The sequence below is a fragment of the Varanus komodoensis genome, unplaced genomic scaffold (assembly GCF_004798865.1).
Source record: "Varanus komodoensis strain SLA01 unplaced genomic scaffold, ASM479886v1 scaffold9, whole genome shotgun sequence".
NCBI classification, from domain to species: domain Eukaryota; kingdom Metazoa; phylum Chordata; class Lepidosauria; order Squamata; family Varanidae; genus Varanus; species Varanus komodoensis.
The window spans coordinates 3,734,283-3,760,475 of NW_025336598.1; the positions used below are offsets into that span (position 1 = coordinate 3,734,283).

The 26,193-nt window shown below is 41.7% G+C and overlaps 1 protein-coding gene across 1 annotated transcript in view; it reads left to right on the forward strand.

The window, feature by feature from the left end:
* Nucleotides 1-545: 545 nt before the first annotated feature.
* The window catches only part of FOXM1 (forkhead box M1), a 46,794-nt gene continuing 21,146 nt past the window's right edge, over nucleotides 546-26,193 (forward strand). The window contains exon 1 of the mRNA XM_044418241.1: nucleotides 546-840. Within this exon, the coding sequence (XP_044274176.1) occupies nucleotides 546-840 (295 nt within the window). The remainder of the gene's footprint in view (nucleotides 841-26,193) is intronic.

Here is a 26,193-nt window from a genome sequence, read left to right on the forward strand (position 1 = left end):
AGCCTATGGCAATAATCTTTTCCTGGTGTTCAGGAAAAGTGATATCCACCAAGTGATATTCAGAGGCATACTGCTTCTGAAGCTGATGGTTGTGTACAACCCTCATAACTAGGAGCTATTCTTTCCTGAGCACATGACTGCTTTTGTGAGAGAATGCAATTCTGTCGTAATATAGTATAGAAAACTAAACTTCCTTTCAAGAGATTCTCTTGTAATATGTTGTGTGCGCGCATAGTTGTAGCAATATTTTGTTCTTTTTGCTTTGCAGGATCCTTTGTTCTGTTCTCAATGGATATCGACTGCACTGGTCAAGGATGAAGAGTAGCCCCCACAGGCCCCTGATTCTCAAGAGACGGAAACTGTCTCTTCCATATGCATCGAACACCCTGATAAGAAATGAATCAAATGGGCAGGTTACTGGATCTTCTAAGCAGGAGCAAATAAGAACTTATGAACCTAACACAAGCAGAAAGGAATCTAGCATTCAGGAAGTCTCTACAGGAATTAAGATAATTGATCACTCCACCAATCCAAACACACAGGTGATGACTGTTCCTACCAATGCTGATATCCAGAGTATCCTTGAAGCTCTGACAGACAAAGGGAAAGAATGTGGTAGTAATGGGCCCAACAAGTTTATTCTCATCAATAGTGGAAGCAACTTTCCCAGCATGAAGTCAAGAGCATTTCAGAAGATATTCAAATCTGAAGATGAGCACAGTATTGCCAGTACTAGGGCACAGAAAGAAGAAATGTACATTGGGCACAGCTTTGGGACAGTAGACGAATCAACTCTTTGGGCTTCAGAGTCGTTAAGACAAGGAGAACAGGAAGGAAACAGTATGTAGATCTTTCCTTTATAAAACATGCAATTTTTCCACAAGTAGAAATGACATGTATCTTTCCTAGGTGTATTTTTCAGAACAGATAGCCACAGCAGTTGAAACTTGAAGCTTTTCATTAGTGCATTCCAAAATTCTGGTATGTGTGACAGGAATTGCTAAACACTAATTCTTAAACTATGTGTCAAAGCACACAGTGTGCCTTTTGAGAACTGCAGGTGTGTCACAAGAAATAGTTAAACACTCATAGAATAGTAGAGTTGGAAGGGGCCCTGAAGGCCATTGGGTCCAACCTCCCTGCTGTTGCAGGACACCAAGTTACATCATCCCACTCAGATGGCTGTCCAGTTTCTCTTTGATTATCTCTAGTGTGAGAGAGCCCACTGTTGTATTGCTCTGAGAGTGAGGAAGCTTTTCCTGATGTCCAGCCTGAATCTGGGTTGTTGCAACTTGAATTGATTCTTACCCTTATACACTCTAACAGCAAGCTGGGGTGTCAGAGTATATATGCCTCCTGTTTAAATTTTTAAAAAGTGTGCCTCAGCTATCAGAAGTTTCAGAAGTAGTATTATAGGAACCAAATCAAAGTAAACAATTCCTTGTTCTATAAGTTGGCATAGGTAGAACAGTAGGATTTTGCTGTCCTTTAAGGGGAATTGTTTAACTTGGACCTTGAACATAAGCATTTTTATTTGGAAGTAAATTTCATGGATTTAAATAGGACTTAATTCCAGGTAAGTAGATTAGTCATCATTAATATTTTCTGCAGTGCTTGTATGCATAGTGTGTGTTTAAGTTATTAATTACTTTGATATACATTTGTCTAGTTAAATTTTCTTTTTATTATGATGATTTTCATTATAAAAATGTTCCTATACAACTATACATATTCATTACAATTTGCATTTATATTCCTTACATGTATTTTATGTGTTAGTTTCTTGTGGTAAGCAATGTCCAGAATGTTCATCAAACCTTCTGAGAAAATTGGAGTTGATATAGATTTCTTTCCAATGTATGGCTGTGAAAGCTGGACCATAAGGAAGGCTGAGTGCCTAAGAATTGAGGCCTTTGAATTATGGTGCTGCAGAAGACTCCTGGGAGTCCCTTGCAGTCCAAGGAGATCATACCAGTCAGTCCTAGAGGAGATCAACCCTGACTGCTCTTTAGAAGGCCAGATCCTGAAGATGAAACTCAAATACTTTGGCCACCTAATGAGAAGGAAGGACTCACCGGAGAAGAGCCTAATGCTGGGAACAATTGATGGCAAAGAAGGGGATGGCAGAGGATAAGGTGGCTAGATGGAGTCACTGAAGCAGTTGGTGTAAACTTAAGTGGACTCTGGGTGTTGGTGGAGGACAGGAAGTCCTGGACGCATGTTGTCCATGGGGTCGCGATGGGTCAGACGCGACTTTGCAACTAGCAACAACAACAAATAGATTTCTAGTGCTGGACTAACACCATCTTAGCTACTACCAAATGTTTAGAAAAAATGATGAACATTTACTTAAATGTAAGTGCCCCAGAGAAATCTTAATTCAAATCATTAGGAGTGCAATCTTTAGGCAGAAAAGAAAGCAAATTTAGAAAATCCCTGGAATTCCCAGCATGCTGATGGGAAATGCTGGACTTTTTTTCTGCCTAAACTTGCACAAATTGCACCCTAACTCAACAAATAAACAGAAATGATTTGAAAAAGTTTTGCTTTTAAGATCAAGAAGACTAAATGTGATGACAAGCCTACTTCTGATAATTATTAATAATACAAGTCTGCAAGGACAGCACAACAACTCCAGCATTTAACAGCGCAGCTCCTTGGCTGCTGGGCAGCATCTGGGATGCCCAGATACAAGCTTGGTTGTTCGTTTGTTTTACATTTATCTGCTGTTCAGTAGTCCTTAAGGATTCTCTAGGTGACTTACAAAAGAATCACTCTACCTCCTACCTTAGGATCCACACTTGTATTCCTTCTCTCATCACAGCTGGCATGGAAAGGACTATGCTGGTTGCCTCTCAAGATTGCAAGAACAACACAAAGAAAGATTTTGTGGGGACAGAGAGGCAAGGAGGCAGGTCGTCCCAAGATACGTGTTGCAAAGCGCTGTACTTAGAAGGCTGAAATTGGCCTTCTAAGTTCTTTGCAGAGTGGGAGGAGCACAGAAGTGACCTTTGCATCTGCAGCCCTCTTTTTCTCCAGAGGGTGATTGTAATCCTCCAAATATACAGAGCTACAGGTGTCCTGATTCGATTGCAGCATAACTCAGGTTTATTATCTATTTTAAATAATTAGTTTTACCCCACTCTTCAGCTGAAAAGCCTCCCAGAAGAGCATGCAGATCAATAACAACCAAGACATTGCTTGTTTGCTTTTGGACTTATTTGCTTAAAAAAATACAAAAAGGAGGAAAAAGGATAAGGAAGGAAGATGAATAAACAAACTTAGGCACCAGTTTTTAAACTTACAGTTTTTAGAACAATCAAGTAGGATACAAACAGTTCAATTAGCATGATAGAAGTATGACTATTAGGTGGCAGGTGAAGTAGAAGAGCATCTAACAGAAACTGATCTCACCAGACAATGGAATAACTTTGCTCCCTTATGCTTCATTTACTGCTAATGGCTACTATTAGGTGACAGTTGAGGGAAAGCAAAGAACAATTGTCTAAACATGAAAAGTGCTCTACCTGAAATACTAATCCCTAGTTTTCTGGCCTATCAATAGATGCATGAAGTGCTTTTAGACTTTGAATTTTTTTCATAAAGTGTGGATAAGGTCCCTTCCATCACAGATTTTTTTTCTCCAACAGTTCTTCCCCTAGTACAATATTTCTTAATTGTCCAGCAAGCCTTAACTTCTGCAACATAAAATACAAAGTAAAGTTTAAAAAAAAAGTTTAGGGACTTTTCAGCTGCATGTGCATCTTTGATATGTAATAGCTTCTTCCAAAGTTTAATTTATTTCAACAATCCCTTTTAAAAATTTATTTTGCTAGTTTTGTATATCATGTCTTTTCCTAACAATCTCAGTCCTATTTCTCATGTAATATTGATGTGTGTGTGTGGTTTTGGTTTTTACAAGAAACTCACTTAATGGTGGCAGATGTATCCTAGATGAGAAGTGATTGAACTGGTGAGGATACTTTGAGGCAATTCAAAGGGGCAGTGATTTTAACGTATAAATGACTTTTGTTTCCAGCCGAGCAGATTAGTATTGATTTGTTTTTAATCTTGATTGGAAAAATAATGAGAAAATAATTGCTCTGAGTAATGTGTACAAGACTTTCTCCAGCCATGTTTCATGAATGTTTTAGTAAATTGGTTGATATTTTGTATGATTATGTGATTGTAGTGGTGGTGGAGATTTTAATGCAATCTTTGATCACTGGACAGGAATACTCTGACTCCTATGATGTGAGAAGTAGTGAGATTCACAGTTCAGACCTATATTGCTAAGTTTAGTTTGAATCTTGGAGAAGTGACTGAATCCTGGAGAATTCTGCATCCAAATGCAAAAAAGTATATATATTTTTTTCTGTCCATCATAACTGTTTTCAGTTGGATTATCTTTTGGTTTCAAAGACATCCATGATGCACCAAATCAAAAGGGCTGAAAGACTGAAACATTGTTAATTTCTAGTCGTGCTTCTGTTTGTTTGGAAAACCAGATGCTATAGCTACAAGCATACAGATCTAGCTAGACACTCTCAGGGAAGGTGAGAATATTGTTCCACAAGTGCAAGTGGCCAGCTAGTGTTCAGGGAGGCCCCACATCTGGGGCTGGTAAGACAGACTCAGGCTGAATTTCCTGAAAGAGGTGGGGTGCCCCAGTTATTCTTCCTGCTTTGTAGTGGGAGGAGGACATTATTAGCTCTTGCATTCTCTGTGAGAGCAACTACAAAGGAGGATGAGGAAAATTGGTGCATGGAGCAGAAAACCTGTCCCAGTGTAAAGCTGAACTGAAGACTCAGTGGCAAGGGGAAATGCTGGCTGGTAGCCTGGCCGCTGAGGAGCCCTATCCCCACAGCTCACCACATGAGCAAGCCTCGTGCTACTACCATACAGGCATGTGTGCTGTCAGCCTCACTTCTATCCCCTGCAGGAGGATAGTGGTCAGTCCACAGGCCTCCATGCCCATTGACACACAGGTTCTCTGGCCATCTGGCTCACTGGCCCAAGAAATCACTTTACCTGTTACTACACATTAAGCTGGCCTAGTGCCCAAGAAACCACTGCTGCATCCACCTTCATGGTCACCCTGCTTCTCGCCAGGGCAAATTAAATGTGACATAAGCACAGACTTCAGCTGATGTGGCAGCACATGGCAGTGCAATGAGAAGGGGCAGCTTTGTTTTCAGGAATGGTAAGTCTTCACTTCCCATGCTGTCATAGGGGTTCAGATGACCCCCTTGAGGGGTTGCCTAGGTCTAGACATCCTGGTCAGAACCCTAGGATTATAGGCCTCTGAGGAGATCTAGCCAAGGGAGCATCTACCATCTCTGGGTCCTTCTTCCAGGCACCTAGGCCATACATCTTCCTCCTATATAAGCCCCTGAGGCAGTTGATAGTGGGCTCTGTACTCTTCTCAGGGTTCCAACAGAAATAGCCTGGAACAACCCATCCCTACACTGTTTTCCACACCTGTGTGATGCTCAGCAGTTACTATAAGTTTCCCTGAAATTTGGAGGAGGTCATTAACCACACACTGGCAGATAATTGGCACCTCTTCTGCAGGGAGATCTCTTCCATGTACTGCCACAGACAGAAGGAGCACTGGAAACGATGCTGCAGTTCACTCTCATATACTGGGAGGGGAAGAAAGAGCCAGTCTAACTCTTCTTCTGGCATGGCTACTCTCCCACCTGCTGGCAGCACTGTCTGGCTGGAAAAGAAGTAACAGCTAGATGCCCTTTGGAAGGATTCATAGGGCTTTCCTAAAAAAGGTTCAGGAGGTCCAGTCCAGGACTACATCAGGACTATTCCCTCAGAAAGTCAAGAAGAAGAAGATAGATGGCTCTCTTTCCACCCCCTACCAGTCCCATGGGTCCCTAATCCATCAAGTGTCCTTTCCAAATAGACTTTCTCCCCTGGACCCTGAAAGAGGGGGAGGATTTTCTGAAGGGATGACATCAGAAACAAGGGGCAGCCCCAGGGATGCCACTCTTCTCCAGAGACCACCCCAAGGCTGTTGTCTTAGAATTGCAGACCAGTAGGGTTTGAAAGGACCTGAGAATCCTGAGAGTAGACTACATGGTGACAGCACTCTGTAACTGGTTCCTCGTGTTTTCTGAGTGTGATGAGCTAAACAACACAATAGGTGAGCAAGCACAGCCCTTTGCAGATGTTTTGAGGTGACAAGCACCTCTATGAGAGCCACTGTGACTCAAGTATAGTGGCATGAACAATCTTCATGGATGCTAAAGTCCTCCTTCAGATCTGGTTGCTGAGCAAAGAAACCCAGCAAGTAGCTTCAGCAGCAGTGTGCCTTCCAAATGACCACCCTATAAGCCCCAGTTGGTGGGCACCAGATCTGCAGTATCCAGCATCCAAGAGGAACATCAGGCATTGCAACAGAGTTGTGGACTCCAAGGAGAATCCACAGGGCTGAACAATATTCTTCAACCACTTGGTGTGATATTCCCAACTAGCAGCATATCGCTATCTAAATTTATTTTGTATGCAAATACTGTATTAATTCAAAATGCCTACTTTGTTATCTGATTCTAATCTTAAAATCATAACAAGTAGGTCTTCTGACAAATCCAAGAGTGCAATCATATTTATTTATTTATTTATTTATTTAAAACATTTTTATGCCGCCCCCATTGCAACAAAGCCTCGGGGCGGCTCACAACATACTTATGCTAGCTACACTGAAATGTTGATATATGTACATTATTCAACAAACACAACATAATCTTTAATATAAGCAGGCAATCAAAAATAATAATCAAGTATTGTTGACCCTTTAACTTCAGCAGCCTCTGTGAACAAGCTGAGTCCAGCCTGTGAGAGCAACACAAATGTCCGGCTGTCTCTCATTTAGGAAGGCAACCATCTTCAGCTGTCTCAAAGAAAGTATCCAGGATCTTGTCTGTGACGGCCGCCTGAGACCTGAACTGCTGCTGGTTCGTTTCAATGGCCGTCATCAACTTTTGTGGTGGTGATTGTGGGCCCCTGAGCTTAGAGGTTTATGGTCACTGAATGCAGAGCTTGAGGAGCAGCAGAGGTGAAATGTCCTCCGCTCTGCACTATTTTATTTTATTTTATTTTATTTTATTTTATTTTATTTTATTTTATTTTATTGTCTTGCCATTCTGAATGGAGGGTCTTGAAGGGCGATAGAAGAAGGCTGGAGAGACTTCAGGATGTCTTGCTTATACCTTGGCTGATCCAGTCTTCTTCTCTTCCCCTTCACTTCCTCTCTAAGGACCCTTTTCCAAGCTGGGAACATAGTGGATATAGTTCTTTCTGCACCAGGTGCAAGGGGGCAGGGCTCCAATTCTTGGCTTCCAAGTCAGCTATCACTGACCTTGGATGTGGGAACAGAAATGAGCCTATGGCCCCTCAGACACTGTCTGCTCCTTGGTCATTTGTCATTTATAGTATTGGTTACACGTCTAATGTTGCTTAGCCATGTACTTTCACTTTGTTAAGCAAAACTGAAATAGCAAGGAAAAAAATATAATGTATTAAAAGCAGATGTTGGCCTCTATGTGTCAGTCTTAGAGCCAGTGTGGTGTAGTGGTTAAAAGCATGGGACTGGGACTCAGACGGTCCGGGTTCGAGTCCCCGCTCAGCCATGGAGCCAACTGGGTGACTTTGGGCCAGTCACAGACTCTCAGCCCAACCTACCTCACAGGGTTGTTGTTGTGGGGATAAGATGGAGGAGGAGAGATGATGTAAGCTGCCTTGAGCCCTTTGTAGGAAAAAGGCAGGATATAAATAAAAAAATAAAAAAAATAAAAAAAATCTTTTCATGGAATGAACCAAATCACTATAATCTTAAAAGAAGCAAATAGAAATGATGAGTGCAAGCGATACAGTAGTTTTAAGCCAAATGCATTAAAATATGATGAAAGAAACTTGTAAAACCATCAAATTGCCAAGCTCTATTCTTTTTAAAGTGGCAGACTAATTAGCTATGTTATGTAACTTGAGTGGGGCATTCAGTTATAGTCTACCAAAACGAAATATTCACTTATTGGGAAAAAGGATATACAAGAGGAAATATAGAGTAGGTACAAACTCTTAACTTGATGTTGTTGTCAAGAAACAGTGAATGCAAGTATTCTGGGGGTGTACTGACAAAATAACATCATAGTTTATTAAAAAATGCAGGCACAAATACAAGCAGAAGAGGAGGGTGGGGGAACAGGTAAGCAGTTCTCTAGATGCACGTGAGAATGGAAATGAATGAATTGAACGTATTAAGACAAACAAGAGCAAGAAGTTTCAAGACAGGCATAAGGTTCACATGGGGAACAGGGGAAGAAGACTTGCAACATCGTTTCTTGATCAGATCAGGATCCCATGTTAACAGGTATAAAGACGTACTTGCAGTGTCAGGCTTGTAGCCATATTGCAGCAGAGCTTTTGCTCATTTTCTCCTGACATTGTCTAGGGAGCAGTTATTCCTGTTGTGTCCCAAGCCTACTCTATATTTCTAAAGAGGAAGAAAACCTGTCAAATGTCTTACGATATATATAGGGTGTGGGGAGGCTAAAAGAAAAGGAAGGAAGTCTAAGACTACTACCTAGGTGCCTGTCAGTTGTTCTCCACAGTAGAATCTCAACAACAGTCCCTTGCAGAGGCAGAAGGGAGTCTGTAGTCCATGTGCCAGGCTTGTTAAGTGTTAAGAGCATGCCCACCTATTTGCTAAGCCTCTGATTCCCAGTTTTCCCTGTACCTGCTTATGAGAGTGCGAAAGTTCCCATTGTTCCTCAGACTCATGCTAATTGCTTGGTGGTTGCTTGATTGTTCACCATGACCTTAACTATCTCTTTACTGCTGCCTATGTCTGTTTTCGAGGGGTAAAAGGTGTGTTGACTGTGTTTGCTGGCTGCCGGCTAACAGGGTAATTTTTAGTTGTCTGGTGACCTATTGTGCTTGATCAGGACAACAGCAACCATCTCTTGGAGGGTCATTCTGCCTAGTCTTTTAAGGGAAATCAGGTTTATACATGGCCTTCTGCAAAAATTCTGGCATTGACCATTCATCCTACATCTCATTTACACTAGCTATTCTGGGCTTTAGGTAATTCCTCTAAAATTCAAGCTTATTCAACACACCCCACTGTTTATGAATTTGTTCTTACAGTGCTATATACATGCACTACAGGAACTTCACTTTGCAATTAAAAATAAAGAGTAGTCCTTTTGTTTTCTGCCAGTGCATGTATGGCCAAACTAACTGAAGGGATAAAATATATTTTCTTCAGTTTTGAAAGCTGTTATATTAATGTTGTTAGAGGTTTTGCACCTCAGTAAGTGCTTGTTTCATGTGTCCCAATGACGTGTCTACCTTTAAGAATATCCTTTAAAACTAAGGATGGAAGGGCTAACAGTGTCACTTTCAATGATGCAACTTATGATTCTTTTGCATGAATTATTCTTCAGCTGCCTTTGGTGCCTTGGGAAGTACCTTTGCTGTATTCTTTTTCCTCAGAGTGTTTCTCCTCACTCTTTTCAATGTGATTTCTCTGAATGTCTTTTCTTATTTCCTTTCTTCAGGTGCTTTGTGTTCATTTTTTCCTCATCGCTTTAATAATATTCTCCTTATTTTTCTCTCTTGAATTATCATTTGCAAGCTGTTTTTGCCTCTTCTCTGGCTTCTCTTGCTTATCTCAATGTCATTGAAGACCCTGTTTGGAAAGTACATTTGTTGTAATGCAAAATTGCCACCAGCCGATGGACACTCTCTGTCTCTTCTGCTTTGATGTGGGCATATGGTGGATCAATGCTGACATTGCCAAGCATTCACAAAACACATGAACAATAGGCTTACTGCCCTAGGTATGATAGAAAACCCAGGCTTGCCTGGGTCCTTATGCTTGCCTATGGCACCCTCAGTCCAGTCCTTGTGGTCTGTGTGTTCCACCTCAACTACAGCCCTTTGACAATGGTTTCTGTGGCTCCTACTCTCATCTCCTGGATAGGTGGCAAAGTTGAAAAACACTCAAAAGTGGGCCAAACGAGCCAAGGAAGTGACATCCAAAGACCCTTCATACCAAAAACCCCAAAGATGCCATTTGGAATCATGGCTGGTACCACTGATCTTGGAGCCACCAGTAGCCACCAGTTCTGTTCTGAGACTTACTCCAGTTCCAGGGCCTGAACCCAATTCGGCTTTGGTTTTGAAGGATGAGATATGGGATACCTTTGTCTCAGGTCCATCCAGTGACCGCTATCTCCGGAACACCTGTGGTACCATCTCTGATCCCACCTCAGCCAGATCTGTTTGGGTTCCAGGACCACAGAGAAAGCTCCCATTCACTAATTTCAGACTGGGGCAGATGGTCGGTCTGACTGGTACCACAACCATATCAAGGTTTCATCATGGGGCTGTTACTATCAAGACCCTTTGTACAATCCCCAGTACAGGCCAGTGTACTTTCTTGATATTTTAGTGGGGCAGAGACAACCAGTGGATCTACATCCTCCTGGCCCATCACCAAGGATCCAACCAGCCACAACAGCAGAATTTCATCACCCTATAATGCACATTATTTCACCAGTCTAGCTCTTCTGTATCACCTCCCTCCAACCGATCCTCACTGACCAATCTTGAGGACTATGATGAAGATACTCTACCATCAGTCCAACCCAGTTCCTCATCACTGGATGCAGCTGTATATACTGGAGATCCTGCCTTATCATTGGTGGACCTTGGTTCCTTCATCAACTAAGACCAGGGCTCTGGGCATCCAGATGCAGCTGGAGGCAATATCAGACTTTATCTTTGATGTTCTGTGGACTGATCCATCCATGTATGGGTAAGCTTGCTAGTTGTCCTTATGTGTAATGCACGGAAACCATGAAGAAGAAAGGCAGGTTATCTTCCCTTTCAGTAATGCTGCTGGCTCCACCCTCAGGGCAATTCCTAATGGTGGAGAGATCTACACAAGCCTGTAACTGGGTAGATTGTCTCTCCCAGTGCCTCATCACAGTGTCAGGGACTGAGCAAAGCAATGGCTGACCCTCTTTCCCGGATCTCCTCCCATCTCTTCCAAAACATGTTGGCTCTCACAGTTGGCCTGGGTTGGACAGGGACCTTTGTAGAGCTTCAAAGGCTCCTGCCTCTCTTTGATCCTCCTGCTCTCCCATCCCTTCTTCCTTGATATTCTATTTAGAATCTGATGACACAGGTCCTTGGAAGATCAGCAAACAGTGAGTGCCTGGCCCATTCACTACACAAATGCTGCTGTGGGGGACATGGAAGAGGCATGCTGCTTGGGCAGCATGTGGGGCTCAATTCCTGGGCTTGGCATGCTCACCAGGAACTCGGATTCAGGGCCATGATAAAGCAGACAGAAGTTCAGGGTGCCAAGCCCAGGCAATCTGATGGATTCCCATCCCTAAAACCAATTCTCCACACAACCCTATTTATTTATGTTTACTCTGAAGATAGATCAAGTCAAGTCAGAGCTTTCCCTAGAAGCAAACATGCCAAAACTGAGGCTGCCATACTTTTGGTATGAAAAGGCAAAGCTCCCTGGAGAAGATGCTCATGGTAGGGGAAGTCAAAAACAGAAGAAAAAGAAGGCCAAATATGAGATGGATTGACTCCATAATGGAATCCACAGCCATGAATTTAAAAATGCTGAGCAGGACTGTCAAGAATAGGACATTTTTTAGGGTTCTTCAGATCCATCCTTTTCTTTCCAGCAACCATCCCACCGCACTCCAGGTACTAGTTCCCTCACAACATATTCCTCCAGCACCAGCAGTCCTACCTACCTACCAGTGGCATTGAGACAAGGAAGGATATGGCCAGGAAATGTCTTGTGTGATGTCAGAGGGAGAATAACCAGGGTTTTGCAGGGTGACCGCCAGGAAGTAGTGTGGACTACATTTTCCAGAGCAATGCCATTGGAATTGGAAAACACAGATGGGGCATCTCAACTCCCATCCATGTTTGACCTCTGCCACCAAAGAGCTGTCTTCAAGGACTTCCGGTATGGCGTTGGAACATCACAGCGGTGATTAATGAGGCTCCGTTATCACACTGGTATTATCCGGTAATGGGCCGTGGGATGCATATCTAAGCCCTGTCAGGGCAAAGATAGAGTGCCTTCTGGATGGTGTGGGACGGCAACCCCACATCTACTGGAAAAAAATCAGGCATTTCTCAGCTGGTTAATACAGGGGAGAGGTTTGCTCCCCTAAGTTCTTGACATACTGTCATAGATTAGGAGTCTAGCTAGAATAATCGTTGGATTTACTGGGAAGCATTCTTATCTCTTTTTTTGCAATACTACCCGTGGAAAAGCTGTATTTGTTGCTAATTGATACAAAGGAAAAAGAAAAAGCCCTTTGGATGGAGGGAGGAAGTCCCCCCCCACACACACGGAGTAAGCGGCGACTGAAATGATGAGAGGAAGATGGAGCTTTTTGTAAGTAAGAAAAATACTTTTCTTTTTTAATCTCTCCAAGGGCGAAGAATTAAAATAAACAATTACTGTGGAATTGAGTGATAGAAGGATCTTTCTCGTATGTTGGACTTCTGCCAAGAACTGCTAGAGGATATAACTTGCCTGTAAAAGTGGCCATCTTTATTACTTTCTGGGCCCTCTGCCAATGTATTGGGATATCTGCCAAGTCTTTGTTCTCAAATGACTTAGATTAAAAAGAAGCTGAAAATTCCCTTTTGATGCCACTTTGGACTGGGATTTATAGTAAATATACTTATTTCTATATCTTTTTCCTTTATCCTCTTCTTTTCTATTTTTGTTGCTGTTTTGTAACTTTTGGCAAAAAATTGTTGTTAGTATGGAAGAATTACAGAAGACATTTTTGGCAATACAGACTTCTTTAACAGCTTTGCAATCGTCCCAACAGGTGATACTAATGAAGCAGGAGACTATTTTAATTGAACAATTTGATCTTTTTTTAATTGAATAAAAAGGACGTTTTGACAAATTAGACGATTCCATAAATGAGGCTTTGGGCAAACAAACCAAAATTGAACAGAATACACAAAATATGCAACAAGTAGATGGAAAATCTGAAATGGTAAATAAAGAAATACAATCAGGAAAGCCAATAAGAAAACTGTCATGGGATTTGCTTGTAAAAAAGCAACAAGCAGATGGAATACAATTGGTAAAGCCAATAAGCAAATCTTCATGGGACCTACTTGCCATGTTGGAGAAGGAGAAAGAAAAAGAGAAGACAGTTAAATATTTAAGAGAGTTTAGGTTTATGTGGCTATCAATAGAAGGAGCTTGGTTTATGGGGCTGCAGGCACTTCATTTGAAGACGTATATTGACTTATTACAGACATTTCAATGAGTTAAAATGAAGCAAGAAGAAAGATTCGGCAGAGGTGTAAAAAATAAGAGAATTGTTTTTTTTTTCAGAGTGATTTAAAAAAGTTGGCATGTTTATATGTGAATATGGAAAGGCTAAGCTACTATTGCTGATGATAAAAGGGGTGGATATAAGCAGGATATGTTAAAGATGGTAAAGACTTGGGCTCTTAGGGAGTTAATTGTATCTGATTAAATGATGTTTAAGCTTGATGAAACATTAGTAACTTAGCTTAAAGAGAGCTTGTTTAAAAGATATTATAGGTAATAGTTGTTTGTCAAACAGATTAGTTAAGATATCTTAAAGAGGCTAAGTAGATGTTGGATAGGTGAACACAAATTAGGTATTTTTTATGACAGAGTAAAAATAAGAAAACATTAGTAACTTAGCTTAAAGAAAGTTTGTTTTAAAAGATATAGGTATTAGTCACCATTAGCTAAGATGCCTTTAAAGATGTTAAATGGATGTTTTTGATTTTATTTCTAATTGTGGTAGTGAGGAATTTATTTGTTTAATATTAGAAAAATGAAAAGATTCTGAATTGTGTAGAAATGCTTAGACTGAATTTATCATTGAAGAAGAAGATATTGATTTACATCCAACTTGGAGATTCTTTCCTTTAATATTGGTTAAGAGAAACAGGACTTTGTAAGAAATGGATGGACTGCTCTTACTGATGAAGGAGAAAGAAGATAGTGACTTCTATCAAATTCGGAACTTGTTTTGTTATTGGCTGGAGAAACAGGACTTGGCGTAAATTTAGAGATGTTTTCAAGTTATTATAAACTGATTTAAATATGACTATAGAAGGTTAAAAAATATGTAGTAGGGGGCTGACCCAGTAAATCTGATGTATGTAATGATTGATGTTTCTGGTATTAGTTTTAAAAATTTTAATAAAATTAAACAAAAAACGAAGAGCTGTCTTCAAGTGCAGAGTGGCAGTGGGTGCAACACACCATCACTGATTTTGACAAGATAGTAGTCTCCAGCCTTGACATATCAGTGAAACCTCCTGAAGGTGTGAATCAGGAAATCAAAAAAAAAAAAAAAGTCCTCGTACCACATTTATCACCTGGCAGTGATAGGCTGCATCTTACCAGAACTGTGGTTGGACGTTCTTGTGGAGATTCTTGGTGTGCAAGATGAGCCTCCCTTTGGTATTTTCTCAGAAGGAGAAGCCAGTTCAGAAGTCCTCAAAATGGGAGAAGATACCACAGCAGAGAAGTGGTAAACAAGCAGGAAATGGTTGGCTTGATCATGAATGCAAAGTGTTGAATAGAGAACTTCTTTACACCATGAGACAGGCCAGGTATAGTTGGGACAAGGCGCAGATAGATACTCTTTCAAAACTCAGGTCTGAGTATAAAACTTTAATCAAATAAAAGAAGCTAGAACATGCTAAATTTCTTTGAGGTGGGTGAGGCAGAATCATCCTTGGAAAGAAATGATTATTTTTGGGAATTGGTCTTAAACAAAAGTAGTTATTTCTGCCAGATTGATGCACATATACCAGGCCATGTCTGGTTCATGTATTTTAGTAATATGTCATTGTCCTCTGTTAGAAGGGTCAAATAAATTCCAACAAGATGTGCATCCAGAGTCTATGGGCTTACTGGAATGGGCACCAATCTCTAAATTTGAAATTAGAGGAATAATCACCACATTATCTTCTGGAAAATCCCCTTGGACATGTTACCACCAGATCTATATAAAACCTTCCCTGAGTGGTGGGCTCCAGTATTGGTTAGAGCAGGGGTCCTCAAACTTTTTCAATAGGGGGCCAGTTGAAAGGCGGCGGTGAACAGCGCTAGCCGGTGGGGAGGGGTGCCTGGGTGTGTGGGCCAGTGAGGCGGCGTCAGGCGCGCGCAGTGGTGGCTCGCTCGCTCGCTCAGAGATCTCCCAGCAAGTCCAAAACAATCTCTGAGCAAGGAAGCTATTGCCTCCCCACCTGCGTCGCAAGGCAGCGGCAGGTGTGGGGGAGGTGGGCGGTAGTGGTGGCTTGCTCGCTCGGAGATCTCCCAACAAGTCCAAAACCATCTCCAAGTGAGCAAGCCATCACCTCCTGCCCACGCAGTGAGGCAGCAACAAGGGAGTGCATGTGCAGGCGGTGGTGCGGGCCGGATAAACGGGCATGATGGGCTGGATCCATCCTGCGGGCCATAGTTTGAGGAGCCATGGGTTAGAGTGTTTTCATAGATTAACAGTTCAGGAGTGATCCTCTCCGGATGAAAGTTGAACATCATTGTTCCTATACACAAATGAGGGAATATTTCAAATTCTCAAAATTACAGACCAATAATGTTGACCTAGTTGCTGATTTGACTCTATTAAAAGGACCCATTTTGGGGCGTATTTGTCTGAAATAAACACTGACAAGTGATTACTATTCTTGCTTCAAGAGCTGCACAGAGGCACCTTTGCTCAAATTAAGATGGGAATTTCCATCTTTCTAACTAGCAGAATCCCTGTTAGCAAAGGAATGAAGCAGAGTTGTGTGTTGGTCTCTTTCTTATTTAGTCTGTACATTAATGATATAACAGAGATTTTGTCAGGTCTCTTCTATTTTCACTGGGCCAAGAGAAAATTTCAAACCTGCTATATGCAGATGATAATTTAGTTAATTTCTTTAACTAAAATTGGCCTGAGAAGACTTTTACATCAATTAGGGTGATACTGTAATGAAGAAGCTCTGAATATAAATTATGCAAAGACAAAAGTAATAGTCTTCAGGAGAAAGGCAAAAATATCTAATTGGAGTATGCTTAGCAATACAATCAAACAATGCAGCTTGTTTAAATGTTTTTCAGCTGATCATTCATGTCCGACTATAAGCGATCCTATGGGGCCAAATCTCACCACACTTTTCGATCCAGTGCCACGTCTTTCAGCTGAATTATGCTCTGGCCCATATCTTCTTTGATGGAGTCTAACTACCACCTTCTTTGGCAACCTAGTTTCCTCTTGCTCCTGAGCATTCCAAGCATAATATCTTTTTCGCACCTTGATCACATGACATGACCAAAACAAGTGAGTCTCAGATTTGTTATTCTGCTGACTAGGAATATGTCTGGTTTAACATGTTCTTGTACCTGCTTGTTTGTCACCTTTGCTGTCCATGGGATGCAAAGGAGTTTCCGCCAACACCACTATTCAAATGAGTCAATTTTCCTCTTGTCTAGCTTTTTCATTGTCCAACTTTCACAGACATAGGTTGCCATAGGAAAAACGATCATATGGACTAATCTGTACCTCGTTGCTAAGCTGATGTTCTAGTTTTTCCACACTCAATACATGCTTGTCATTTCCATGTGACCTAGTGAAATTCATCACTTTATTTCTGGTCCGCATTCACCACTGTGAGTAATCAGTGATCCCAAGAAAGTGAATTCCTCTACATATTCAATTTCCATGGCTATTTTGATGGTTTCATTCTGTGCATTTGTCAAGATATTCCTCTTTTTGATGTTCAGAAGGAGGCCACACTTTTCACTCTCGTCTTTGATTCTTTGGATCAATTGATTTAGACCTACCTGAGTTTCTGAGAGGAGAGTTGTGTCATCAGCATATTGAAGGTTGTTGATGGTTCTTCCTCCAGTCTTTAGCCTTTTGATTCTTCAAGATCCATCTTCCTCATGATTACTTCAACATACAAGTTGAATAGAAAAGGGGAGAGAATGCATCCTTGTCAGATTCCTTTCCCAACCCTGAGCCAATCATTGTCCCCGTATGGTGTTCTTACAGCTGCTTGCTGATTTGTGTATAGTGACAGCAGCAACCTGACAAGGGAAAGCTAGGCTGCCAAAGAAGGTGGTACCCCCAGCTCTTTTTGTTCTTTCCATAGCTTGTCATGATCATCACAGTCAAATGCTTTATTGTAGTCAATGAAGCACAGGTAGATGTTCTTTTGATATTCTTGAGATACCACCATAATCCAGCACAAATTTGCAATGGGGTTGTGAGTGCCCAGCCTCTATGGAAGCCTGCTTGGACTTCAGGTAGTTCCCTTTCTATGATAGGTGCCAGGCATCATTGTATAATTTTAAGGAAAATTTTGCTAGCATGAGGTATGAGTGCGATTGTACAGTATTTAGAACAGTCCTTTGAATTGCCCTTATTTTGAATGTGAATGAAGACTGAGTGCTTCCAATTCTCTGGCCATGTGTTTGTTTCCCAGATTTTCTGGCATAAGCCTGTTATGGTTCTGATTGGTACATGCTTCAGCAACTCTGCAGGGATGTTGTCCAAGCCTGGTGCTGGTTTGGCAGCTGATTTATTGTCCATGCTATTGTCCATCCTCAGGAATGACTGGTTCTGTTTCTACTTCTGTTTCCATTTCTACTTTATCCAGAGGCAGTTCAGTCCCAGTGTTTTTGGTGTGTAGCTCTTCTGTGTATTCTCATCATCTGTTCTTGATGTCATTTTGATCAGACAATTCTTTCCCTTCTTTGTTTTTTATGATTGCTTTGCACGCACTAAAAGCTGTTCTTGTGCACAGCTTTTAACTTGTGCACATGCATTCCTGGCATGACCCTTCTTGCAGTCCTCTTCTAGCTGTGTACATATCCGATCCCGGTAAGTTTAATTGTCTTTTCTGGCTGCCTTGTGGAAAGCAGCATCTAATTTCTTTGCTTTCTCCCATTTACCTGCTGCTTTGGCTATCTTTCTTTGATCAGCTATTCTGATTGTTTCATCTGAAAGCCACATGGATCTCTTCTGTATGATATATGCTTAACAGCAGTTTCAATAATGTTCGACTGAATGTCCTGCCATAGGCAACTTTTTAGCCATTTCCAGCAGTCCAAACCTGTTCTTTATCTCAGGTGCCTACATGAATGAGATTTTGGTGGTGTCAAACTTCTTAGGTGTTGCTATCTTTTTGGAGTTTTGCAATTTCACTTTGATTTTCATCACTGATAATTCATGATCTGAGCCACAATTGGCACCTGCATATGTCTTCACTGCACAGATTGAACTAGTCCAGTAAAGACTGCAAAGGACGTAGTAAATTTGATTTCTGTGTGGCCCATTTGGTGAGGTCCACATGTACAAGCAACATTTGTATTGTTTGAAGCAGTTGTTTATTATTTGGAAATAATTTTCATGGCAGAATTGTATCAAAGAATCTCCTGCACCATACTGTCTCCTAGTTCAAAATCACCAGTGATGCCTGCCTCTGCTTGAGTGCCACCTTTTGTGTTGAAATTGGCTATTATGTAAACAATGTCTTTTCCTGGTAATTGTTCTAGAGTTTTTGGATGCTGGCATAACACCTCTCTATTTCTAGTTCTGTTGCATCAGTTGTTGGAACGTAGACTTGAACAATTGTGATATTAATGGGTTTAGCATGAATTTGAATGGCCATTATACAATCAGTCACTGATGAAAAGCTTACCACAGCTTGGGCCACTTTTTTACTTGCTATGAAGGCCACTCCATTCTTTTTCATGGTTTCATGTCCTGAGTAATAGATGGTGAAGTCCTCAGACTGGAAACAACTATCATCTGTCCTGTGTAATTCACTAATCCCGAGGCAGTCGATTTTTAACCTGACCATTTCCTATTTGACTATGTCCAATTTACCTTGGCTTATTCCTCTGACATTCCAATTTGCCACTTCATGTGTCTTTGTGCAGCATAGATCCTTGCTTTTGCCAATAGCAGCCTCAACATCTGAGGTTCCTGGTGGGTTTGCCCCAGGTGTGTCATAAAAACCAGGGAATGGATCTACAGTTCAGATGCATTGCTAGACTGATATTTGATTTTAAAATCTAAAGTAGCTCTTTGGTACAAATTAATCAAATTTGATCAGCCTAGATCTAGCTATTTAGTTGATATCCCCAATTATAAACTTAGGGGGTTCTTTACTGCTTTGCATTTTCAAACCCTGCAAACAGCCCTTTTGGCTCTCCTTTTGGAGCACTGTGTGTGTATTTGTGATTCTTCTGTAGTGGAGAATCTTCCCCATTACATGATATCCTGTTCACTATATGGAGCTCCAAGAGATAAATTCTTAGCTGCAATTTTATCAATCATTGATGCATACCCAATAACCGAGAATATTGTTTTTCTGTTATCAGATGATGATGCTTATGTATCCTATAGAGCAGTGGTTTCCACAGCTGGAGAATTGTGAAAACAGGAAAACCACCTCAGGGATCACTGAGACAGAAACAAAAAGCACCATACACATAATACAGTATTCTGTGTATTAGTTTCCAAACACAATATTTATTTATTACTTATTTATTAAAACATTTTTATGCCGCCCCATTCGCCGAAGCCTCGGGGCGGCTTACAACATAGATAAAACAATAAGTTAAAATATCCATATAAAATAATCTTAATTAAAACACACATTATAAAATAAGCCGCCCTGGCCAGATAAAATTCAATTGTATTTAGCATTTAAAATGTTGCTTAAATAAAAAGGTCTTAGCCTGGCGCCAAAAAACAAATAACGACGGCGCCAGGCGGACCTCTCTGGGGAGCGCATTCCATGACTTAGGCGCCACCGCTGAGAAAGCCCTCCTCCGAGTAGCCACCCTCCTAATTTCTCTCATGGAGGGCTCCCGGAGAAGGGCCTCTCCCGCCGATCTCAGGGGGCGACTGGGCAAATATGGATGTAAGTGCTCCTTCAGGATACCAGGAAGGAAGGAAGGAAGGAAGGACAGAAGAAAGAAAGAAAGAAAGAAAGAAAGAAAGAAAGAAAGAAAGACAGACAGACAGACAGACAGACAGACAGACAGATCTCCAAAACAACCAGAAACCGAGTGCCAAAAAATGCCAACAAACGAACAAAATACTGAAATTGGTGCAGTGTGGCTCCCAGCTGGCTCCCATCTCTCCCCTCCCTGCCCGCCCCCAACAGCACCAGTGTACCCTCTGTAAACGTGATGCCAACCAAAGAAGAGATGGTGGAGCACAGGCAGCCCCCATGCTGGTCCGTGGTGAGCAGAATGGCGTTTCCCCCTTCCCATAGTCCGGCAGGAAATCTCTCGCAGGAGGACTTCTGGGGAGATGGCAATTTGAAAGCAGCAGTGTACACCACTCTCTTCCTTATCTCATTATAGATGGTTATAAATCGTAAGCCAAGACAGCATAAAACATGGTGACAGAGCCTTCGTTGCATTCCATGATGATCTGTCCAGACAGGGAATGGAAGTCTAAGTTTTGGAAAGGGGGAGAGGTCAGTAGCCAGACAGCACAGATCACAGCTTGGATGAGGGGACAGACCAGCATGATGGACGTTGTCAGTGGTCTCCCCAAGAGCTTTCTTGACATGTTTCCTGGCTTAGTGGCCATGAACGCCAGAACCACCATGATGGTTTTTCGCCAATACACAAGAAACTGCAAGAGAGAAGGTGATGCCAAAAGCAGGTTGTTGGAGAAGACAGAAGACCTTTGTGGGTCGACCAATGAAGAGGAAGGAACAGAGGAAGCAGAGAAGGAGTGAGAAGAGGAGGATGTAGGTGAGGTTGTTGGCTTTGACAGTGGGTGTGTTGTGCTATTTAATGAAGCCAACACAGCAGATGTGCCAAGACAGAGGAAAAGAACTTGAGAATCTAAAATGAAACCCTGTGCTTCTTCATGGCAAAGAAAGTGGATCTTCTTGGGGATGCACCGGTGGTGGTTCTTGTTTGGATGCTGATCTTGTGGGCACAGAACACAGTGAGCAGCATCTGAAATGAGCAAAAGCTGCTGTATTAACTCAGCCAGAACAGAGATATTTGTTTACTGGGACAAGTCCAGCCCAGAATGAACATTTTGGAAATCCCCTTCACATTGCTTCCTTTGCCACAGCTAACTTTTAGTTTCAGTCATTTGACTAGGAGAATCAAAAACGAATCATTTCCTCTCTTTGCCTACTGACACACCCTCTTATCAGAGTTCTGTGCAATACTCTGGAGTTAAAAAATTAACAGACATTAATATGAATTTGCTCAAACTGAACTCCTATCCCTCACCTGCCGTGTTATTGGAATGCACATGAAAACTGAAGCAAATACAGTAAGCGGTACATGTATCACTTCCCATCATTTTATGTCCTCTTAGGCAATCTTGTGGTGCAAAGATTGGGGAGCAGGATTGAACCCCCTCCACACACAAACACTCACAAGATCAGTATGGAAACATGTTCCCATCACAGCATGAGAATCTGCCACCTGTCCTGATCAGTACTCTGCCCCTCAGTTTCAGGTCTCAGGCAAACTCAACCAAGGTTAGACGGCGGCTCTTCCAACCACCATGAAAATACGATTTAAAGTGATGCTTGGAGAAAACCCAACGGATGATGAACCTGCCCTTTCTAATTTCCTGAGACCGCTGTTATCTCACGGAAAGCCAATTTTTATTTAGTATACCATGAGTACTTTGCTAACCAGGAAACTTCAGAAGTATCGCAAGCCATATGGCATCTCTACAGAAAACATTTTTCCCTGTGAGACGTAGGAACTGTGTTCCTTGTTTGCAACCTTCCCTTCGGAAGATCCCTCAATGTTGGAGCTACCTGTAGAGGTCAAAACTATCCCTTCTATACAGTGCTCACATGTGTAGCAGCAAAACTGGCTTCTCCTCTGGAACTCTTCTCCACTGCCCTGGAAAGCAGTGCTCCACGGACCTCCTAAGTGGGATTATCTAGGAGTAAAAATAACATCTAGTTTAGGGGAAATAGACTTAGGAAGTACTCTGAATTGCATTGCAAACTTTCCTTGACAAGAGCCTTGCACTCCTTGTGGGATAGTGGGTGCTCTCAATCCATTCTAAGGTGGTTGAAGCCCCAATGGTAAGGACGTTTAAGGATAGGCTGGACATGCACATGGTAGGCATGTCATGAGTGGAGCTGGCTGGAACCAGGGGTCAGACTAGATGGCCTGGGAGGACCCATCGGACTCGCTCTGTTTCTGTGTTTCTATGTCTTTTGAGAGACTTTTATCTCTAATTAATTGACAGGTATGCATGAAGACTTTTCGGCTATAGCTCTGATAACAACAAGATGACTGGATAAGGTAAACTGGAAAAGTATCAGAGTTGGCCTTCCCCACATATACTTTCTCCTTTGTTTTCTTTTCCTTTTCTTCCTTTTTCTTTTCACCATTTTATTTTGTATTGCTTCTTTTTACGTTATTATATTTTCTTGTCTAGGGAATTATAATATTTAGCTTGCTGAAATTTAGACTTTTAAGGCATTTTTTTGTTTGCATAGTTTGAAGGGACTCTGGAACAGACAATCGGATGATTAATGTCTTACTTGCAAAACTGTTCAATGTTTTATTTTAGAACTAAGAACTGAGACATATGGATGGTAAAAACTGACCTTGGCATGAGAATACTAGCTGGGAGTATATTTGTGCTCATTTTGTGGCTTTTTAATTGAGAGGAAGGACAACTGAGCTTTCTGGACAGCTCAGATTTGAGGTCTATTGTTAAGGCATTTCTGTTTACGTATTTGGAAAGGACAGATAGTTTCTCAACACCTCATTTGGACTGTAATAAGACCTTAATTCGTAAACTGTTTGATATCATTTAATAAATTAATTATGGAAGTTGCAAACTGACCTTAACTGAGGCTCGGGCATATTGGAGGAGATGGCATCTCTTTGTCTCCATTGTCATTTTCTGAGGAGTTGCTGGCTGCTTGAGTTGAGCAACTTTCTGTTGATGTTTTTGAACTGATCCATATATGACTTGTTGCAAGGAATAATGATAACTCCCTATGGCTTTGATTGGAGCTGGGATGGGAGGTTGTGATTTCTGTGATTTTCCTGATCTTTGATCTCTGTTGCTTCTGGCTCTGCGGTGAGAGTAAAGCCCTGAGGCAGTAACAAAATGAGTTGGAGACCATCAGCGTCATCTGTTGGACTTGGAGAAAAATGGCAACTAAAGCCCCCTGCTATGAAAGCAATGTTTGAACAGTGTCTCTCTTTAGCAAAGTTATCTACTCAGGCACAGATTGACTTGAACACCGTTAGTGGCATCTCTTGGACTTGAAATAAATAAAAGCTGTAGTCCCCTGATATGGAAGTCATCTTTGAATAATGCCTCTTAAAAAACTAATTTCAACAAACACTTTCATGGAGCTAGAATGTTACTAATAATAGTATAGAAGCCTGATCATTTGATTTTACTTATTTTTGTTTCTTGCTTCTATTATTTTGCTTCTCCCTCCCTCCCTCTTATTTTTTAAACTTCTTTTGGCTTCTTCCCCCTTCTTAATTTTTTGCTTAGGAATTTTGTTAAATTGTGAGTTTATTTACACTGTTGAAGGAATGTGGAAGAGGAGGAGAGGAAGTCGAATGTGTGGAAGAGGAGGAGAGGAGAGAAGTATTAACTCAGAAGCAGAAGCTGAATTATATGCTGCTGATTTATTGAAAAGATAACCATTTGAGCTTTTGAATAATTGAATAATAGAGGCAAAATGAAGATTTTATCTCTCAGCATTAATGGGATAAACTCTAAGCGAACTAAGGTATTTAATTTTTTAAGAAAGCAGAGGGCAGATATAATATGTATTCATAAAACTCATATGAAGAGTTTTTATGAGTTTATTGAATACATATTTATCTATTATATCTTATAGTCCATATTCTGAACTGTAAGCATCTGGGCAAACGTTATGCAATACCAGCAGATTCACATAAAAAGGAGTCACCGTTTATATTAATAACCAAGGATTAAATGTAGTAGAAGAATTTAAAGACTAAGAAAGAAGATTTATTGTTTTGAAGATTACATTTTTGAATGGGAAAATTAATACATTGGCAGTCATTTATACTCCAAAATTATGCAAAAGAAAAAAATTATGAAAAATTATTTCAATTGTTATTGGACATTCAAGAAGTTCTCATTTTGATTATTGGTGATATGAACTGAGTTATAGACTCAAAAAAGGATAAGTCTAAAAAAGCAGGAGGTGGTAAATTACCTAAAAATGTTTTTAATTATATAGAAATGTTGCAGTTAGAGATTTAAAAATTCTGGAGCTAGAGATTATACCTTTTTTTCTAACAGACCTCAGACATATTTAAGGATTGGTATGTGCTGGATATCTAAAAACTTAATTATGAATTTAGAGGCAGTCCTAATACATAGTCCTAGTACATAGCAGTCCTATCCTACTGAAGGTATTTATTGATCATAATCCATTGGAGATAATGATTGAAAAAGATAAAGTACCTGGTCCTGATGGATTTACTGCTATGTATTACAAGTGCTTAGAGGAAAAAAAATATTACCACTTCAACAAGTAATGAATGAAATCAAAGAAGAGGGATTATTACTGTTAGGCAAAAAAGCTGCAAAAATACTTCTTCTCAACTTAAATAACCAAGACTACCAACAGAGTGAGGTGATTTCTTAGTTTATTGCAATAGACAGCAAGCGCCTGCTCAATCAGAATCTCTCCTTGTAATTCCCTTATCAACACTGTAGTTGCATTTATCAATTTCTCCAATCTACATACCTAATATTGATCTTCTATTTTCTTGTGCAATAATCCCAAGGTTAAGGCTCCAGTAATGGCCCCCAACACTGCACATCCCCCTTCACTTCTTTCAGACAACTGTTTGTCTACAGTCGTCACCTCATGGCTGCAATTGGGCCCTAACTGTCCTCCCCTCTTCACTATGTGTCAGTGCTTCCTCGGTTTTCTTCTTTATGGTCTCTGTGCAATCACACATATGGGCTTGCTGCAGAGCCCAAAGCCTCATTTGGAATAACCTTCCAAAGCTCGGTGCCATGGAGTGGATGGGAGCCCCACCTGTCCCCTGTGTAGGTAGCAATGGGGGGGGGGGTCCCAGTCCCACCCAGTCCCTCAGTTCCATTTCGACAGTGCTTCAAGTTGCCTCAGATCGGACCTTCTGCTCGCTGCACTTACCTGGATCGCCATCTTCTTTTTTTCACTTTCTCTCTCCTCTCTCTAATAAATGAATAAATAAAAAGTAATAAAAATCTTACTCTCCCTCCTCTGCCGCTCAGAGGGAAGATTGCTGCCTCATTCTCCCCTGCAGAAAATCTCGATCTTTCCCTGCTTCTCTGCCACATGTGCTTGCATTAGAGCCACATGGCTGACTCAGCTGTCCGCCACTGCTCTACCTGTGCAGATGCCTGCCACCAATGGGCACTCCAAGTGCCTCCTCTGCCTTGGCAAGGGGCACATGTTGAGACATGCCCCCACTGCCAGGCTTTTAAAAGGCAAACTCACCAGCAGCAAACTTGCCACCTCTGACAGGCTCTATGGCAGAGGATCCTTACTATGGTCAATCGCTCTGAGGCTGACAACCCCCCTGCTGAGGGCACCCCAAGCCTCACAAGTCTAGGAAGAGACCTGCCTCCCTGGGTGAGGGTCCCTTCCACACGGCTGTTTCCATGAGAAAGAAAAAGGCCCATGCCACAAAGGATCCTGCCCCCCTCCCCCTGGCACCAGAGGCCACCCGAGATCACCTACAAACACTGGACTCCGGAGCCTCACTGAATGTGACCCGCTCAGTCCCAGTCTTGGATTCTCCAGATGCGCATACTGCCTTTGTAGCCAGGATCCCAATGTCTGTGCCTGAAGCACCTCCAGCACACGGCCCCGCCATCTTGCTGGCCACAGAGGCAGCTTTCTGGGCCTCCACCCCTGCGAGGGACCATCTGCCACTGCTGGAGCCTGCAGACAATGCTGTCTTACCCAGGAGCCACCTGATGCACCACGCCCCGTCCTTCAGAGTTGGGGGGACAATTGTCATCGTACTCCCTGGCCTCCTCATGCTCCAGCTTGTCCCCTCCACTGACCCCACACACGAGGAGGCCCTGCCCGGCTGATTTTGACTCCCACTCTTCA